Below are 20,454 nucleotides of genomic sequence, written 5' to 3'. Positions count from 1 at the left end.
CAGGCTCCCAACCACTAAATCGATTACCAGAACAAGTTCATAGAATCATAAAGATGGGAGATGACCTCCAAGATCCCCAACCCAGCCCCACTGACCGGCCTCCAGGTGCCACATCTCCACTGTTCCCAAACAGCCCTGGGGTCGGCAGCCCCAACAGCCCCCAGCAGCCCACGCCAATGCATCACCACTTGCAGAGAAGAAATGGTCCCCAATCTCCAACCTGGTTCCATCCAACCTGGCCTTGTCTACATATTTGCTGTTGCTAAATTTCCAGCACTCATGCAAAGAACCCGTGCTGCTCTAAAAGGACCCCAGGCTCCGGATTCATGGATGCTGCAGAAACCAGCAGAGCATTTGGAGACGCACTGATCCCACAGAGCACAACCTCCCGGCCCCCATCCCCGAAGCCATTCTGTTTGGCACCTGCAGCCCACAGCCCACGGGCACTGCCCAGGCCCACGGACCCCAGGCAGCCAAAGCTCTGCAGCAGGAGCCTGAAGGAGGAATGGGAGCCGCCAGTTGGCTCGAGTTACTCCGGCATCGTTAGCTCAGGATGAAGCAGTAATTAATTTCAGACTCAGATCGCCGCGATGAAAACCGAGAGCTCTCCAGGTCTTTAAGCTCAGCTTTGGAATGCCCCATAAAACTGCCTTCAGATGATCTCAAGCAGTGAGTCAGCTCATAAAAAGCAGCACTGGAGATACAACGCGCAGATCCCACGCTGTACGCGGCACTGTGGGCCATCAACGCCATTGCAGGCTCCAGCTGATGGCTGACTCTGAGCCGGCACGGCTCCCCAGGGATGGGCTGGTCCTCCGTGCATGAAGTCAAACAACACACAGCAACTGTCCCAGTTAGGGGTCACAGAAGCAGGGAGTGTGGTCACGGTGTGGGGCTGGAAGAGCCCCAGTTCAGCCAATGGAAGTTGAGTGCACAAAAACGGAGAGCAGCACGTTCCTGGCTGGGGATGGATGGAACCACAAGGAGTGCTCCTTTTTGGCTCCCGGGGAGAATCTGGTTGTGCACAGAGTTCCTTCCATGAAGTCAGACTGAGTGGTAGCTGGGTTTCAGGAGACTCGCTGCCCTGAACTTAGGTTGGGTTGGAAGGGTCCTTAAAGATCACTGAGCCAAGGGACGGTTGGGTTGGAAGGGTCCTTACAGACCATAGAAGACCAATAGGATGGTTGGGATGGAAGGGTCCTTACAGACCATAGAAGACCAATAGGATGGTTGGGTTGGAAGGGTCCTTACAGACCACAGAAGACCAATAGGATGGTTGGGTTGGAAGGGTCCTTACAGACCACAGAAGACCAATGGGATGGTTGGGTTGGAAGGGTCCTTACAGATCACAGAAGACCAATAGGATGGTTGGGTTGGAAGGGTCCTTACAGACCACAGAAGACCAATGGGATGGTTGGGTTGGAAGGGTCCTTACAGATCACAGAAGACCAATAGGATGGTTGGGTTGGAAGGGTCCTTACAGACCACAGAGCTATGGGATGGTTGGGTTGGAAGGGTCCTTACAGACCACAGAAGACCAATAGGATGGTTGGGATGGAAGGGTCCTTACAGATCATAGAAGACCAATGGGATGGTTGGGTTGGAAGGGTCCTTACAGATCGCAGAACCATGGGGTGGTTGGGTTGGAAGGGTCCATACAGATCACAGAGCTATGGGGTGGTTGGGTTGGAAGGGTCCTTGCAGACCACAGAAGACCAATAGGATGGTTGGGTTGGAAGGGTCCTTACAGATCACAGAGCCATGGGGTGGTTGGGTTGGAAGGGTCCTTAAAGATCAAAGGGCCATGGGATGGTTGGGTTGGATTGGAAGGGTCCTTAAAGATCACAGAACCATAGAATGGTTGGGTTGGATTGGAAAGGTCCTTAAAGGTCACAGAACCATAGAATGGTTGGGTTGGATTGGAAGGGTCCTTAAAGATCACAGAACCACAGAACGGTTGGGTTGGAAATGTCCCCATCCCCCCCCAGCCCCAGCCCTGCCATGGGCTGGCTGCCCCCCAGCTCAGGCTGCCCAGGACCCACCCACGGCCTCGGGCAGCTCCGGGGATGGGGCACCCACAGCTGCAGTGCTGGGGCCGCACCAATTAGGGTTAGGGTTAGGGAGACGTGATCCAAAATGACCCGAACATCCCAGTGCGGCACAAGACAGAACAGTTACACTTTGTGAAGGGGACGCAAGGATAAACCCACAAAAGAAATCCACAAAGGCAAAATCCAGCGTCCTGCACGGCCCAAAATGTCAGCCCAAAGGCTGGGGGGCACAAAAAGACCCCCCTGAAAGCCTCACCACCACCGCAACGTCTCAAAGCAGAGCAGCAGGAGCACTCAGCCTGCATTTAGGACTGCAGTCTGGCTGCAAACAGGGCATCACCAACGGGCTCTGCTGGCGCTCAGGAGGACCCCGTCCCACTGTCCCAAACCCAACGTGTGTGCAGGAAGGAAAGCGTGGAGCAAACGGCGCCATTTCTGCCACCCCTCCCCACATACATACTGCTTCATGGCTATCAGCTTGGAGTCCATGCTCTCCTGCTTTCCTTTCATCACCTGGATGTCGGTCAGCAGCTTGGTGACGTTGTCTTGCCGCACTTTGATGTCCTCGTTCTTTATGCTGGACACCTGGGGGCAGAAAGGCAGACGTCAGCAGTGCCTCCTTCCTAACAAACCTTCCTACCAACCGGCCACTGAAGCAGCACAGCTCACACTGCAAAAATCCCTCCCTCCTTTCCAGATCTCCACGTCCACAGCTGGGCATGTTGCACCGAGGGATGACAACCATCCGCCTGCAATGCAAACCCTCTGCAAGGAAACTGCTACTTGCAAACAGCAGATTGCACCGCAGCCCAAAAGTAACAGAGCTCGGGAAGCGCTCGGGTCAAACCGCAGGTCTGCACAAGAGCCCTTTGCTGGGCTCAGCCCTGCAAATGGGTGAGACGTGTCTGCTGGGACGGCCCTAAAGCTGACACCTGCATCCAGTGCAGGACGGACATCCCCGCCTGCAGAGTCTGCTGCAATGCAGCCAACAGAACAGCAGCCTCAGCAATTAGGAAGTCGTCAGCTGGCTTGGGAAGGAAAGCCGGGCCAGGAGGGACACGGCCAGGGCAGGAGCAGACCCTGAGCACAGCGATCTGTTTTTCTAGTGAGAGCCCCATGAGATGCTGCAGTGCACACAGATCTGCCAGGCTGGGGCTGACGTGTCTGCCTGCCCACAGCTGCTCCGTGGGAGGTTTGGGTTGGAACGATGGAAAAACAGCTCTCCAGAACACGCTTCAGCACTGGGAAATCAACCTGGAAGGTCCTTCGGCCTTTCTGGAGCTGTCGGTGCCCAGCAAGGCCTTCAGGACAGCAAAGGCCCTGCAGTCTGGGCAATGGGGGCAGCTGCAAGGCCTATCTGTGAGCCTGCAGGGCAAACACCCAAAGCTGTGCTTGGGACACATGGAAGGCCAATGTGTCTCTAGCAGTGCAGGAGCTCATCCTTCCCTTCCCTCTGCATGCACAGACAACGCCATCCCTCGCAGCCCTTGAAGCAACAGCGGCAGCTCAACCTGTGGCCGCTCTCCCTCCTGCTGCAAGGCCTGCTTCTCTTCAGCCCCTTCGGACACAGCAAGCTTCCCTCTGCCAGGCCAACCCAAGCAGGAGCTGCTTGTCTGGATGAAATGGAAACGAGGACGGCTCCGCTCCAATGACCCCATAGCCAGCCTGGTCTGCAGGGCAGCGCGCTGCTGGGAGACGGAGGGGGACCCCCAAGCGATCCCACAAGGAACCCAACGCTGCCATCAGTGAGAAAAGGGCCCCAAACAAAAAGGAAACGGCTCCAGGGACCACAGCTCACAGCAGGGCGGCAAGAAGAGCTGCTGGCAGAGCTCAAAGCAGCCACGCATGGGACCAGCAGCTCCCCCAGAGCAGAGCGCGTCCCCAGGGCAGTGCAGCACACACTTACGCTGGTGACTTTCCTCTTGATGTTCTCCAGGAGATGCTCCTGGCCGCGGATGAAATAGGGATGCTGGAACTCGGTGTCGTCCTTCTCTGGTTTCACCAGCCCTCCCTGCTCGATGTGCACGACCTTCCGGAAACCATCTGAAAACCAAACAAGGAAAGCCTTAAAGGTTAAACAAACACGGGCTTCAGAAAGCAGAGGGGAGCTCAGGGCCCCCCCCCCCCAGTCTGCTTCAATACACACTGCTGTCACCGCCGTGCTCCCTTCAAACAGACCTCCCCCCCCCCAAAAAAAACCTGTTGTGGAACACAAAACCCCGCTCTCCCCAGGCCCATTTCTGCTGCTGACAGGCTGAAACGGCTGGCACTGAATGGGGAGGCTCAAATCAGCCTTCCTGCTCCCCAGTTGCAGCCCCAGGTCTGCAGGAAAGCACCCAGGAGCGCCCAGCATTCATCACACGCTCCCCCCCAGCTCCCCGAGCCCATCGGTTCTGTTTAGTGGGGGCATTTCTCAGAGCCATCAGCCATCAAACCTTCCCTCCTTCAAAGCCTTTCCCCTCGTCCTGCTGTTATCCACCCTCCTGTCTGTAGGTTCCCTTCAGGTCCTGGCAGACTGAGGTCACCCTATATATATATATATATATATATATATATATATATATAAATATGTATTTCTCCATGCTGAACAAGCCCAGCTCCCTCAGCCTGTCTTTGTAAGGGAGGTGCTGCAGCCCTCTGAGCATCCTTATGGCCTCCTCTGTGCCCTCATCCAGCCCTCTGAGCACCTTTATGGCCTCCCTCATCCAACAGCTCCCTGCCCATCTTGTATCGGAGCCCCACAGTGCTGCCGATGGCACAATCCCCTCCCTGTCCCTGCTGGCCACCCCTCTCTGCTGATGGAGCCCAGGTCCCCATTTGCTTTGTGAGCTACAAGCGCACACTGCTGGCTCACGTGAAGCTTTGCATCCACCTGCACCCCCAGGCCCTTCTCTGCAGGGCTGCTCTCAAGGGCTGCTCCTTCCAGCCTGTGTAAGCGCACGGCATTCCTCCAGCCCAAGTGCAAAAGCTGCGCCCTGCTGTGATGAACCTCATTATACTCACCCGGGTCCAACTTTCAATCCCAGTAATGGGATTATTATCAGCACTTTGGGATTATCAGCACTTTGGGATTATCAGCACTTTGGGATCAACCCCTGAGTGCCAGATGTACTGAATACCTCCAGAGCTGCTGGTGACCCCACCGCCTCCCTGGGCAGCCCATGCCAACATCCGATGGTTCCCTGGGAGAAGAAACTGTTCCTCATCCCCAAGCTGAGATCCAAGAGCTTCAGAGCAGGGAGGCCATTAGGACACCAAGGCTCTCAAGGTCTTCAAAAGGGTCTCAGCTACGTTTCTGATCCTTCCTGTCCCCAGGAAGGCACTGTCGGAATGTTGTACTCCCAGCTTAGCTTGGAAGAGGTTGAACCTGCAGGGCTGAGCTTTGAGAGCAGCGCAGAGAGATGGGAGGCCAGAGGAGGGCACGGGGATGTTCATACAGCACCTCTATACAGGGATAGGCTGACAGCTGGGGTGCAGCCCGGGGAGCAGAAGGCTCTGAGACCCCACCACAGAGCTTACAGGGAGCCCAGAAACAGGAGGAGAGCGAGGAAAATGAGAGTGATGGGACCAAAGGGAACAGCTTTGAGCTCAAAGGGGGGATGTGGGGACAGACATGGGCTTCACATAGAGGCGGTGCGGCCCCAGCACTGCAGCCTGGAGCTGTGGGTGCCCCATCCCTGGAGCTGCCCCAGGCCATGGGTGGGTCCTGGGCAGCTGGAGCTGGGGGGCAGCCAGCCCATGGCAGGACTGGGGGGTCCCTTCCAACCCAACCACTGTATGGTTCTATGATCTTTAAAGACCCTTTCTTTTAACCATCCTACTGAAGGAGATGGTCCCCAATACCGACCCTGGGGAACAGCACCCACCACCAGCCAGATGGATGTGACTCCATCCACCACCACCCTCCGGGCCCAGCCAGCTCTTTACCCAGCCAAGGGTGCACCTGCCCAAACCACGGGCTGAACCTCATCACTGGAGGCTCAGAAAGGGCCAGGTGAGGCACAGAAAGGCCAGGTGAGGAACAGAAAGGGCAGGTGAGAAACAGAAAGGCCAGGTGAGGCTCAGATAGGCCAGGTGAGGAACAGAAAGGTGAGGCTCAGAAAGGCCAGGTTAGGAACAGAAAGGCCAGGTGAGGAACAGAAAGGCCAGGTGAGGAACAGAAAAGCCAGGTGAGGCTCAGAAAGGCCAGGTGAGGAACAGAAGGGCCAGGTGAGGAAGAGAAAGGCCAGGTGAGGAACAGAAAGGTCAAGTGAGGCTCAGAAAGGCCAGGTGAGGAACAGAAAGGTGAGGAACAGAAAGGCCAGGTGAGGAACAGAATGTCCAGGTGAGGCTCAGATAGGCCAGGTGAGGAACAGAAAGGTGAGGCTCAGAAAGGCCAGGTTAGGAACAGAAAGGCCAGGTGAGGAACAGAAAGGCCAAGTGAGACACAGAAAGGCCAGGTGAGACAAAGAAAGGCCAGGTGAGGAACAGAAAGGGCAGGTGAGGAACAGAAAGGTGAGGCTCAGAAAGGCCAGGTGAGGAACAGAAAGGTGAGGCTCAGAAAGGCCAGGTGAGGAACAGAAAGGTGAGGCTCAGAAAGGTGAGGCTCAGAAAGGCCAGGTGAGGAACAGAAAGGCCAGGTGAGGAACAGAAGGGACAGGTGAGGAACAGAAAGGCCAGGTGAGGAACAGAAAGGTCAAGTGAGGCTCAGAAAGGCCAGGTGAGGAACAGAAAGGTGAGGAACAGAAAGGCCAGGTGAGGAACAGAAAGGCCAGGTGAGGAACAGAATGGCCAGGTGAAGCTCAGATAGGCCAGGTGAGGCTCAGAAAGGCCAGGTGAGGAACAGAAAGGTGAGGCTCAGATAGGCCAGGTGAGGCTCAGATAGGCCAGGTGAGGAACAGAAAGGCCAGGTGAGGAACAGAAAGGCCAGGTGAGGAACAGAAAAGCCAGGTGAGGCTCAGAAAGGCCAGGTGAGGAACAGAAGGGCCAGGTGAGGAAGAGAAAGGCCAGGTGAGGAACAGAAAGGTCAAGTGAGGCTCAGAAAGGCCAGGTGAGGAACAGAAGGGCCAGGTGAGAAACAGAATGGCCAGGTGAAGCTCAGATAGGCCAGGTGAGGAACAGAAAGGTGAGGCTCAGATAGGCCAGGTGAGGCACAGAAAGGCCAGGTGAGGCTCAGATAGGCCAGGTGAGGCTCAGAAAGGCCAGGTGAGGCTCAGATAGGCCAGGTGAGGCTCAGATAGGCCAGGTGAGGCACAACACCACCAGGACAACCCAACCCAACAGACCGAGATCCTTCCAGCTCCACTCTGACTGCAGCAGCCCTAAGAGGAGGAAAGTTGAGTGCTGCTGAGAAGTGCGAGTTCGCTCAGCATCTGCTTTCCATAACGCTGACCGCAACGGCCCCTGCAGAAAGCAGGCGGAAAATGAACAAGCTGCTGCGTGTGGCTGCTCCAGCCAGCTGGCCGCCTTCCAGCACAGTTCCTCCTTCATTGCAAGGGCTGGCAAGGAGCGCCAGCAGCGCATGGCAGCGAGCACAAAGGCTGCACTCACAGCTCCTCAGCTCATTAGAGGGGCTACCCCAGATGAAAGGAATCCGACGGCTCTTTTCATCCAGCACCACTTTGCAGCGCTGTTAATCCCATCAGCCCACCTTCAACTTAACGCTGGGTCCCCAAAACCAAATGGCTGCAAAGGCAGCAAATCTCCCTGTGTTAAAGCCGGGTCCCTCCATGCAGCCCTGAGCCCCACGAGCTGCCCCTTCTCATCCCCCCCCCCCCAATACTCACACATGTTGAGCTGCCGCACGAAGCTGGCCATGTTGTTGTGCTTGAAGTACTTGGGGAGCACCTCCTTGGCAAACTGTCCTTGGTCGAACACATGGAAGCTGTTTCCACTCTGCGCAAAACAAAACGGAACGCGGCGTTATCAGCCCTGATCACAACAAGAAGGGTGCTGAGGACTGCAACTAAATGGGGCTCACGGTCCTTTCCCACCCAGCCCATCCTTTGGTTCTTTGAAGCCCATCTGTCCCTTTCCTTCCCAGATACCAGCCCTGTGGTTCTGTAGGACCAATATGGGCCCCACCTCCTTAGGATGGGGTACAGGAAACAGATATGGGACTTTGGCATGGAGCGTGGGTATGGGAAGTGGGTATGGGACTTGGGTAGTGGTCCTGGGTATGGGGTTTGGGTACAGGACTCTGGCATTGCTTGGGCATGGGCTTTGTGTAGGGGACTTTGGCATGGGGTCTGTGTTTGGGATGCAGGTGTGGGGTTTGGGGCATGGGACTGTCACGGGGCTGGAATACCTCCCTGCTCACTGCAGGGGTGTTGGACTAGATGACCTTCAAAGGTCCCTTCCAACTCTAAGGACTCTGTGATTCGATGGGACTCAGGCACAGAGCCCAGGTACGGGGGGAGGGTGAATAAAGGTACCTGGGCACGGGGTTTGGGTAAGGAATGACTTTGGCATGGAGCTGCGGTTCAGGACACAGGGCCAGGTGTGGGGCTCAGGCACAGAGCTGCCCCACCAGCAGCCAGCCCCGTGCTACCAGCAAGCTGCTCTGCACACAAGCAGCACCGCAGCGCTCCCTGGGGGCTGTGAATCGTGCTCTGAAAAGGACCGGCCCGATCCGCACAGCTGCCGATCCGTTCATTCGGCCTCTCGTCCCAATTAGCCGCTTCCCCGCAACAGCCTCGACACCCTCCCGAGCAAATTAAGGCGAGCCGTGCAGGCTGAGCGGAAATACCAACATCTGTGAGCAAATTAAAGCGATTCCACACGCTGCCAGTCTCAGTGCGTGGGCCCGGGGCACGGCAGGGCAGCCAGGTGGGGACGGGGCTGCAGCCCCCGCTGCAATGAGCCCACAGCCCATAGACAGGTGCTGGCAGAGCCGGAACAGGAACAGCTCGGAGCGACGCACAGCAGGAGACACGAGGTACCACGAGGTACCGGGGCTGCGCCAGCAGCAGGATCACACCAGGACCTGGGATGAGCCACTGGTAAAGGAGCACTGCTTCCAATGGGGGACACCAGCCATCACCGCCCCCACCTGGATATGGAGCCGCTGACCCTAACCCAATCCCCTGACCCTAACCCAATCCCCTAACCCTAACCCAATCCCCTGACCCTAACTCTAACCCAATCCCCTGACCCTAACCCAATCCCCTGACCCTAACCCTAACCCAATCCCCTGACCCTAACCCTAACCCAATCCCCTAACCCTAACCCAATCCCCTAACCCTAACCCTAACCCAATCCCCTGACCCTAACCCAATCCCCTAACCCTAACCCTAACTACATGATCCTTGAGGTCCCTTCCAACCCGGGTGATTCTGTGATTCTGTGACCCTAACCCAATCCCCTGACCCTAACCCAATCCCCTGACCCTAACCCAATCCCCTGACCCTAACCCAATCCCCTGACCCTAACCCAATCCCCTGACCCTACCCCAATCCCCTGACCCTACCCCAATCCCCTGACCCTAACCCAATCCCCTGACCCTAACCCAATCCCCTGACCCTAACCCTAACCCAATCCCCTAACCCTAACCCAATCCCCTGACCCTAACCCAATCCCCTGACCCTAACCCAATCCCCTGACCCTACCCCAATCCCCTGACCCTACCCCAATCCCCTGACCCTAACCCAATCCCCTGACCCTAACCCAATCCCCTGACCCTAACCCTAACCCAATCCCCTAACCCTAACCCAATCCCCTGACCCTAACCCAATCCCCTGACCCTAACCCAATCCCCTGACCCTAACCCAATCCCCTGACCCTAACCCAATCCCCTGACCCTAACCCTAACCCAATCCCCTGACCCTAACCCAATCCCCTGACCCTAACCCAATCCCCTAACCCTAACCCAATCCCCTGACCCTAACCCTAACCCAATCCCTAACCCTAACCCAATCCCCTGACCCTAACCCTAACCCAATCCCCTGACCCTAACCCAATCCCCTGACCCTAACCCAATCCCAATCCCCCACCTTCCAAATCCACGTTGCTCCAATTGTGGGCTGTGCAGGTCTGCAGCACCAGCACACAACAGCAGCTGCCCTTCCTTTGACCACCAATGCCATCACTGTGACCCCACGACCAGCAGCCCAGAGCCCACCCCAGCCAGGCGGCTCTCCGACCCGCGGTGCCATTCCATCAAGCATGGCTCCCATCAGCTCTCTGGCATCAATACAAGCACCTGCAAAGCAGCTGCGGGAGGGATTTTCATCCTGGCAGAGCCACACGAGAGCTCCATTCCACAACACAGATCTCGTGATGCAGAGCTGATCCCGTCCCAAAGCTGACCCCGTCCCAAAGCTGACCCCGTCCCAAAGCTGACCCCGTCCCAAAGCTGATCCCGTCCCAAAGCTGATCCCGTCCCAAAGCTGATCCCGTCCCAAAGCTGATCCCGTCCCAAAGCTGATCCCGTCCCAAAGCTGATCCCGTCCCAAAGCTGACCCCGTCCCAAAGCTGACCCCGTCCCAAAGCTGATCCCGTCCCAAAGCTGACCCCGTCCCAAAGCTGACCCCGTCCCAAAGCTGACCCCGTCCCAAAGCTGACCCCGTCCCAAAGCTGATCCCGTCCCAAAGCTGACCCCGTCCCAAAGCTGACCCCGTCCCAAAGCTGATCCCGTCCCAAAGCTGATCCCGTCCCAAAGCTGACCCCGTCCCAAAGCTGACCCCGTCCCAAAGCTGATCCCGTCCCAAAGCTGACCCCGTCCCAAAGCTGATCCCGTCCCAAAGCTGACCCCGTCCCACCGAGCCCCGCAGTTGCCAGCACAGCATTAAAGAAGCAGGACTACACACAGCCAGGCTGCATAACTGCACCCAGGTGGGCTTATTCCAAGTTGGCACCTGGGCCTTTCCTGGCTGCCAGGTGAGTTTCCTCCTGCAGAAGCCCCTCCAGCTCTCGGTGTCAATGCGGTTCCCCTCCAGCACTGACTGTACACTGCATTGTACCACTCCTGCTGGCTGCTGCTGCCCACCACAAGCATCACATAACACTGTGCTGGCAGAGCCCTCTGCTGCTCCAGCAGGGCCGCCCCTTTGGGACGACTTTGGGGCACAGCCGTGACGGTGCCAGGGGACCCCGGTGACTGTTTGGGCTGGGAACACACCAGCCTTGTAACAGACAGTGAGAGGATGAGGGGGGACGGCCTCACGTTGCAGCCAGGGGAGGGTCAGGCTGGATGGTAGGAAACATTTCTCCTCCAAAGAGCAGAGATGCATCGACATGAACTGCCCAGGGACGTGTGGGGGTCACCAGCACTGGGGGTGCTCCAGAACCATGGGGATGTGGTGCCTGGGGACAGGGCAGTGATGGGGATGGGTTGGGTTTGGGGATCCCATGGGTCTTTCCCACCCTCAATGAGACCAAGGTTCTATGATTCTAAGCAAAAAGGGCAAAACAAATGCTTCCAAGAGAGGCAGCTCCAGTCGAGCTGTTCCTATCCCAGGAGGCAGCCAGCACCCACAGCACCCACAGCACCCACCCATCACCCACCCAACACCCACCCACTGTGGCTCAGAGCTGAAGGGAAGCAGGAAGAGCACAAGGTCCCCAGCGCAGCTATGGAAGTTTCTAGCAGACCAGCCCTCATCAAACCATCCATAAGTGGCACAATCATTTCCACTGCTAAAAAGAACACGGCCCTGAGCCAGCCTGACCGCCGCACTTCTGTGCCTGCAGCTCACAAGGCTGCCTGGGCTCTTCCAAGCAGCAGCTCAAGCCCGTGCCATGTTGGCAGCCCAAATCCATGCAACAATGGCATCCCAGGACTTTGCTTCATTGGCACCCCAAGTCCTTGCCACATTGGCACCCCAAGTCTTTGCCACATTGGCATCCCAAGTTCTTGCCACACTGGCACCTCAACCCCTTGCCATATATTGGCACCCCAAGTCTTTGTCACATTGACACTCCAAGTCCTTGCCAAACTGGTATCCCAAGTCCTTGCCACATTGGCATCCCAAGCTCTTGCCAAGCTGGCACCCCAAGCCATTTCCACATTGTCATCCCAAGCCCTTGCCAAACTGGCACCCCAAGTCTTTGTCACATTGTCATCCCAAGCTCTTGCCAAACTGGCATCCAAGTCCTTGCCACATTGGCATCCCAAGTTCTTGCCAAGCTGGCACTCCAAGTCCCTGCCACATTGTCATCCCAAGCCCTTGCCAAACTGGCACCCCAAGCCCGTGCCACATTGTCATCCCAAGTTCTTGCCACACTGGCACCCCAACCCCTTGCCACATTGGCACCCCAAGTCTTTACCACACTGGCATCCCAAGTCCCTGCCACATTGGTATCCAAGTCTTTGCCAAACTGGCACCCCAAGCCTTTTCCACATTGGCATCCCAAGCCTTTACCAAACTGGCACCCCAAGCCCTTGCCACACTGGAACCCCAAGCAGTTTCCACAATGGCACCCCAAGTCCTTGCCACATTGGCACCCCAAGCCTTTGCTACACTGGCACCCCAAGCCTTTACCAAACTGGCACCCCAAGATATTTCCACATAGGCACCCCAAGCCCTTGCCAAACTGGCACCCCAAGCTGTTTCCACATTGGCACCCCAAGTCCTTGCCACACTGGCACCCCAAGTCTTTGCCACATTGTCATCCCAAGTCCCTGCCACATTGGCACCCCAAGTCCTTGCCAAATTGGAACACCAAGCCTTTGCCAAACTGGCACCTCAAGCCCTTGCCAAACTGGCATCCCAAGCCGTTTCCACATTGTCATCCCAAGTCCCTGCCACACTGGCACCCCAAGCCCTTGCCATATTGGCACCCCAAGTCTTTGCCACATTGTCATCCCAAGTCCTTGCCAAACTGGCACCCCAACCCCTTGCTACATTGGCACCCCAAGTCTTTGCCACATTGGCATCCCAAGCTCTTGCCACACTGGCACCCCAAGCCGTTTCCACATTGGCACCCCAAGTCCTTGCCAAACTGGCACCCCAACCCCTTGCCACATTGGCACCCCAAGTCCTTGCCAAACTGGCATCCCAAGCCTTTACCAAACTGGCACCCCAAGCCTTTTCCACATTGGCACCCCAAGCCGTTTCCACATTGGCACCCCAAGCCTTTGCCACGCTGGCACCCCAGTTGTTCACTGTGCCCAACAGCACCTGGGGAAACGTCTCCCATGGCCCCACAAAGTCTGCCCCCCCCCAGGCAGAGCAGCCCCTGCAGCTCAGCGCCGTCTCTGTCAGCCCCCTCCAAATTCCTGCACTAATCCCCACCCTCTCCAGTTTCAGTTACAATTTTCCACGTGGCAGAGCATCAAAAGCTTTGCTCAACTCCGGCTACATTGGATCTGCCCCACTTCTTTCATCCAGGAGAGGATTTAGTGCTCAGAGAGGTGAGGACACACGATGGCTTTCTGTTCAATCTCTCATTTTATCTCCTTTCCATTTCGCTGCTCGGCTCCAGTTGCTCTTTAGGATCGCTTCCAAAGCACTCCAGCCCACCAAGGTCAGCTCTGTCACAAGCAGCTCACACAGGGGCAGTTAAGCACCGCTCTGGGGGTGGCCCAGAGGGGCTCAATGAGGGGGCTGATGCTCCAGCACCCATTTCTCCCCCCCGTGCTATGGGACACAAGGACGGGAGCTCACAAGGCACGTGCCTACGTGGCATGAAACAGACACCGTCCACAGCAGCGCTCACACTGCTGGACACACAGACGTGATGATTCTGGAGTAAAAATAATTGGAATGGACCGATATGGCAAAAAGTTTGTAGCAGGATAGAAGCCGTTCCTTTGCTGTGGGATCCAAGTTGATATGCTCACTGCACAGCCTATGGGGTCCCTTCCTGTGCCCAATCCCAAACAAAGGATGCTGTCCTGTGGGGAAGTCTTCTTCTGACAGAGAATGGGGAGCAATGACCCTATTGGGGAAACGTGGCTGCAAGAACTCATGTGGCTCTGCCATGGATGGCATGGGCAGGGAGCGTAGCAGGGACAATGGGAAATGAAATAGAACTGACTCACATGGCAGTGTTATAGAATGGGTTGGAAGGGTCCTTAGAGATCACAGAGCCACGGGGTGGTTGGGTTGGAAGGGTCCTTAGAGACATGGAATGCTAGGATGGAAGGGTTCTTACAGATCATAGTGCCATGGGACAGGTTGGAAGGGCTTCTGCAGATCGTAGACCCATGGAATGATTGCATTGGAAGGGTCCTTATAGTTCACAGATACACAGTACGACAGGTTTGGAAGGGATCTTACAGATCGTGGTGACATAGAATGGTTGGATTGGAAGGGTCCTTAAAGATTATAGAGCCACAGAATGGGTTGGGTTGGAAGGGTCCTTAAAGATTATAGAGCCATAGAATGGGTTGGGTTGGAAGGGTCCTTAAAGATTGTAGAGCCATAGAATGGGTTGGGTTGGAAGGGTCCTTAAAGATTGTAGAGCCATAGAATGGGTTGGGTTGGAAGGGTCCTTAAAGATTATAGAGACAGAACATGGTTGGGTTGGAGGGGTCCTTAAAGATTGTAGAGACAGAACATGGTTGGGTTGGAAGATCCTTAAAGATTGTAGAGACAGAACATGGTTGGGTTGGAAGATCCTTAAAGACTGTAGAGACAGAACATGGTTGGGTTGGAAGGTCCTTAAAGACTGTAGAGACAGAACATGGTTGGGTTGGAAGGTCCTTAAAGATTGTAATGACAGAACATGGTTGGGTTGGAAGGTCCTTAAAGATTGTAGAGACAGAACATGGTTGGGTTGGAAGGTCCTTAAAGATTGTACAGCCATAGAATGGGTTGGGTTGGAAGGGTCCTTAAAGATTATAGAGCCATAGAATGAGTTGGGTTGGAAGGTCCTTAAAGATTATAGAGCCATAGAATGGGTTGGGTTGGAGGGGTCCTTAAAGACTGTAGAGACAGAGCATGGTTGGGTCAGAGGGGTCCTTAAAGATTATAGAGACAGAACATGGTTGGGTTGGAAGGGTCCTTAAAGATTATAGAGCCATAGAATGGGTTGGGTTGGAGGGGTCCTTAAAGATTATAGAGATAGAACATGGTTGGGTTGGAAGGTCCTTAAAGATCACACATAGTGCCACTGAATAGTTGGCTTAGAAGGATCCCTAGAGATCACAGAGACAGTATGTTTGGGTTGGAAGGGTCCCTACAGATCACACAACCCCAGAATGGTTGGGTTGGAAGGGACCCCTGCCGTGGGCTGGCTGCCCCCCAGCTCAGGCTGCCCAGGACCCCCCATGGCCTCAGGCAGCTCCATGGATGGGGCACCCACAGCTCTGGGCTGCAGTGCTGGGGCTGCACCGCCTCCATGTGAAGGATTTCCCCACATCTGAGCCCAATCTCCTCTCTTTCATGTTCAAGCCATTCCCCCACATCCTGTCACTATCTGCCCACGTAAAAGACAGCACAACTTGAAACCAAACCCCTGAGTGATGCCAGATATTCAGACCCCACCAGCCCCACTCTGCTTCTCCCGCAGTGCCTCAGGGGGCAAGGCAGACCCCCAGAGGGGTCACCAAACCTGGGAGAGAAGAGGTGGAAGCTCAGCTTAGTCCTGCTGAAGACGTGGCACCTTCATTGCCCAGATGATGTTCCGAGCCCCCCCCCGCTCCCACCCCCACTGCCCGCTCTGCAGTGGGACGCAGCAGGACCCCTCCCAAATGCAGACAGCAGAGCAGCTCCTGCCTTCTGCAAACAGCTTCCCTGCCTTCCAGCAGCTCTAAATCCTCCTATGAGGCTGTGGAAGCTTTCTGTCTGGCATTGCCCAGCTCGTGGTGTGAGCTCCCTCACGCGGCGCTGGAAGCAGAGACCACCCCGCAGGCAGCGGGTGGGCAGCAGCTGCGACTCAGCACCGGGACATCAGCTGGGCTGCGAGCTGGGAAGCACAGACCGGAATGAAACAAAGGCAGCCACAGCAGCAGCTGCAGCCGGTTTTTCTTTTCCCCTTTGGTTTTTCTTTCCCCTTTAAGTTCAAACGGGGATGGCGCAGCGCGAAGTTTCAGTCTCATCGTTAGGGTTGTGCAGCGCTGCCGGCTGAGATGAGCTGATCAACAGGAGGAGAGCGACCGCGTGTGGGCAGAGAGCGACAGGACGGGAGGGATTTCAGCTCTAAGAGGGCAAACTGGACTCAAGATGTGGGGAAATCCTCCAGCCAGAGGCGGTGCGGCCCCAGCACTGCAGCCCGCAGCTGTGGGTGCCCCCCATGGAGCTGCCCGAGGCTGTGGGGGGGTCCTGGGCAGCCTGAGCTGGGGGGCAGCCAGCCCACGGCAGGGCTGGGGGGTCCCTTCCAACCCAAATGTGTTGTGATCTCTCCCTGGAGACATTCAAGGCTGGATGGAGCTGTGAGCAAGCTGGTCTGCTGGGAGGTGTCCCTGCCTATCGCAGGAACTAACCAACCTTAAAGGTCCCTTCCAACCCAAACCACTCCACGACTCTGTGATCTTAAACCTGCCTTCCAACTCAAATCACTCCATGATTCTGTGATCTCGGAGGTCCCTTCCAACCCAACCATCCCATGGCTCCGTGATCCATAAGGCCTCTCCAAGCCAAGGATTCCATGGCTCTATGCTCTTTAAGGACCCTTCCAACCCAACCATCCCATGGCTCCATGATCCATAAGGCCTCTCCAAGCCAAGGATTCCATGGCTCTATGCTCTTTAAGGACCCTTCCAACCCAACCATTCCACAGCTCCATGATCCATAAGGCCTCTTCCAAGCCAAGGATTCCATGGTTCCATGACCTTTAAGGACCCTTCCAACCCAACCTTTCCTATCATTCCATGACTCCATGACCTTTAAGGACCCTTCCAACCCAACCTTTCCTATCATTCCATGACTCCATGACCTTTAAGGATCCTTCCAACCCAACCTTTCCTATCATTCCATGACTCCATGACCTTTAAGGATCCTTCCAACCCAACCACTCTGCGACCCCATGAAGATTCCGACCCCCGGGGCTGCCTGCTGAGCCAGAACAAAGCTTTTCAACCAACAGCCCCAGCAGAAGGTGCCAATGCAGAGCACCCACACGGCTCCTTCCTCAGCGCACCTCCTGACTCCGGAGATTGGCACAGCACCCGACTGCCTCCGCTCAGCAGCACCTCCACCCCCAGCTGCCTCCTCCAGCCCCACTGACACGAGGCAGGTCGAGTCACCGCAGCTCGGTTCAGCACAGCACCCAGAGAGACACACAGCCCACGGAGGACACGACAGCACCAGCTCAGCACCACGATCCACGATCCATCCCTTGAGGCACAGCTCTGCGCTCCGGCAGCTGCCGATCCTGCACGAGGCCTCCGCATGCCTTGGGGAGGGAGGTGAAGTCAGAAAACCTCACCCATCAATTAGCCCTCAATTAACCAGCCCTCTGCATCCCAAAAGTGTTGCTCAGATCCGAGGAACCTGCTGCTGTTCAGCGGCCAAGGCAGCAGCAGGGCTGCCCAGGGCAGCGGTTACACACAGACACTGCGCTCAATGGAAAAGAATCCAACCCAACCCAACCTCATGGAGCTCCTGTTCAGCTGTATGAGCTTCTGGCTGTACTCCATGGCAGCGGGATGGCTGACATCACCTGGCTGCATGCTGCACATGGGACAGCCCTTCTCTTGCAATCACTGCCCCCAGTGGGTTCCAGCAGGTGCCGTCCACCTCTCCACCTTCCAAGCACTGATTCTGAACAAGAACGCATCGACAGCCGGGAGCCCTTCAGAACACGCAGCTCCAGAGCTCATCTCTGCATGATGAAGCCAAGCCTATGGCAGGTGTTCCTGCCTGTGGAAGGGGCTGGAACCGGTGGGCTTTAAGGTCCATCCCCACCCATAGCACTCCGTGATGCTGAGAGTCCATGAACGGCCCCAAAGTGCTCAGCCTGCCACAGCCAGGGGGAAACCATCAAATCTAGGAATTAAATGGGACCTGCGGGGCTGAGAGGAGCTCCCACAATGAGAAATGGTGTCAAAGGATCACAGGACGTGAAGGCCTCATCTGCAAAGAAACTGAATTAGGTTATGCTACAGACACATTTGCTTTCCTGCTTTGTGCTGATGCACCTCTCCTTGCCGACAGCACTTGCAGGTTGGGATTGCTGCTCCTACAGCTTGCTGCTTCCACAGCTTGCTGCTTCCACCTCCTGCAGGAGGAAACTCACCGAGAGGAATTAACCACCGGCCAGCAAAAAAGGTACAGGAAAAAGGGAGGCAGGGAAGGAGAAAAGAGCAGCGCAGCAAGAAACGCAGACACAGAGCGAGGCTTCACCTCCTGCTCCAGCAGTGAGGATGCGATGGACAGCTGAGCTCTGAAGTGAATGAAGGCCTTCAGGGTATCTCAGACTTTAATATGCTTTTATAAGCTTCAAGGTCCATCCAGACTGCTCTTGCCAAGGCCCAGCAGATTCACGTACCCACCAAGAGTATCGAGGATCCCAAGCTGAAGGAGGGAAGGGTTACGTTGGATGTCAGAAGTTCTGCACAGAGAAAGGTGAGGTGCTGGAGCAGCTGTGGCTGCCTCATCCCTGGAGGTGTCCAAGGCCAGGCTGGATGGGGCCCTGGGCAGCCTGGGCTACTGGCAGATGCAGAGGTTGGTGGCCCTGCCTGTGGTAGGGAGTCGGAGCTCGATGACTCTTGGGGTCTCCTCCAACCAATGCCATGCTGTGATTCTAACAGTAGGGAGCTTTAAAGAAGCCGGCATTCATCTCTCTGGCTCCTTGCTGCAAAGCAACAGCTGCTCGCCCTTAGGGTGGGCGGTTCACATCACAACTGAAATGGCCCCAAAGAGGGGCAGCAAATGGTCTGAACTGGAAGAACCTCAAAGAAGAGGCACCGAGAGGCCCGACCAGAATAACCCAAAGAGGGGCAGCAAACGGCCCCGACCACAAAACCTCACACAGGGACAGCAAGCTGTGCCCATGGGGTGAGTCGGGGCTCCTCAGCCCTTCTCCAGCACGCTGGGAAACATCTCTACTGCCTGCTGCAAGGGGCCAGCTTTGCAATGGGGGTTGGACTTGACCTGTAGAGGTCCCTTCCAACCACTACAGCTGATTCTGTGATCTCAGGACAAGGAGAAACGCAGCTGGGGGGGCAAGCCCTTCGCTTCAGCCAGCACAAGGGAAGCTCAGATTCCATCCTGCACAGCTGATGTGTGTGCAGCCACTTGGATACAGACACGGCCCCACCATCCTGCACAGCTGATGTGTGTGCAGCCACTTGGATACAGACACGGCCCCACCATCCTGCACAGCTGATGTGTGTGCAGCCACTCGGATACAGACACCGCCCCACTCCCAGCAGCATGCTGGCCACGCAGGGTCCCACCATCCGGGTGGATCCATCTACAGCATGGTGAAAGGATGGGGGGGGGGGGGGGGAGGGGGGTACAACCCCTCGTGGTGCCTCAGCAAAGCAAAAACCCCAGAACCATGGGGGTCGGAAGGGACCACTGGAGCTCCCCCAGTCCAACCCCCAAAGCAGTTCCCTATAGCAGTTGCATAGGAAGGTGTCCACACAGCTTTGGATCTCTGCAGGGCGGCTGTGCTGGGGCTCCGCCATGTACACAGCACAACATTTCATCCTCCTGCTCAGAAGGAACTCCCTGGGCTGCAGTTTGTGCCTGGTGCCCCTTATCCTGCCATAGGGGCAGCACCGAGCAGAGCCCGGCCCCCTCCTCACAACCCCCACCCTTCAGATACCCACCAGCACCAGGACACAGAGAACACAAAGCCAGGCCAGCAGCGCTCAGCCCCCACGTGCTGTGGGAGCAGGACGGGGCGTCAGCTCACAAGCAATGACTTGCAAAGTGAAGGTGGTATCAGCAGAGCGCACACGGAGCAGCTCCCATCTCATTACTGCCCCATGGAGTCAGATAAGCAAACGGGAGGAGGCGGAGTGCAGCGCCAATCCGGGCTCATCAAACCATCCCCAGCACAGCTGTGTTTTTATTTTGGTCCTTTATCTCCTGCTTTGGAATCCCAAGCAGCAGCCCGACTCTATGGAGCCCCTCGCTCCTATCGGAACCCTCACCTCTATAAGGAAGCCACGTTCAGCTCGTACCAGAGAAAACGCTGTTCTCCTCTCCAAGCATTCTGGTTGCAGACATGTGATTTCTGGCCAAAACACGGCCAGGCTGAGTGCCAGCAAGTGCAGGTTGGACGCAGGGAGAACCAGAGAACCAAGAGAGCAGCCGGGTGCTGCCCAGGATGGTGGGCTTGGAGGGGGGGGGTCACCATCCTGGAGGCGTCAAGGAACATGGAGCTGTGGCACAGCGGGGATGGTGGGATGGGGTGGGAGGAGGGTTTCCAACCTTGTTCAAGGCCAGTTGTCTATGGTCCTGGGCAGCTCAACCTGCTATTAAATGTGGAGGTTGGCGGCCCTGCCTGCAGTGGGGGTTGGAGACTGGGGATCACTGGGGTCCATTCCAAACCGGACTGTTCTTTGACCCCAACCTCAGCCACTCTA

At 56.3% G+C, this 20,454-nt stretch overlaps 1 protein-coding gene across 1 annotated transcript in view; it reads right to left on the bottom strand.

Annotated features, from left to right (window-relative positions):
• HSF1 (heat shock transcription factor 1) overlaps window positions 1-20,454 on the bottom strand; it is a 61,171-nt gene that overhangs the window by 39,342 nt on the left and 1,375 nt on the right. Inside the window, exons 2-4 of the mRNA XM_072360642.1 lie at window positions 7,817-7,925; window positions 3,958-4,094; window positions 2,512-2,636 (exon numbers count right to left, since the gene is read on the bottom strand). Coding sequence (XP_072216743.1) covers window positions 2,512-2,636; window positions 3,958-4,094; window positions 7,817-7,925 — 371 coding nt within the window. The remainder of the gene's footprint in view (window positions 1-2,511; window positions 2,637-3,957; window positions 4,095-7,816; window positions 7,926-20,454) is intronic.

The sequence above is a fragment of the Excalfactoria chinensis genome, assembly GCF_039878825.1.
Source record: "Excalfactoria chinensis isolate bCotChi1 chromosome 2 unlocalized genomic scaffold, bCotChi1.hap2 SUPER_2_unloc_1, whole genome shotgun sequence".
In the NCBI taxonomy this organism is placed as follows: Eukaryota; Metazoa; Chordata; class Aves; order Galliformes; family Phasianidae; genus Excalfactoria; species Excalfactoria chinensis.
Note: the sequence above shows the minus strand (reverse complement) of the source record. Positions and strands in the feature narration are given on the sequence as shown.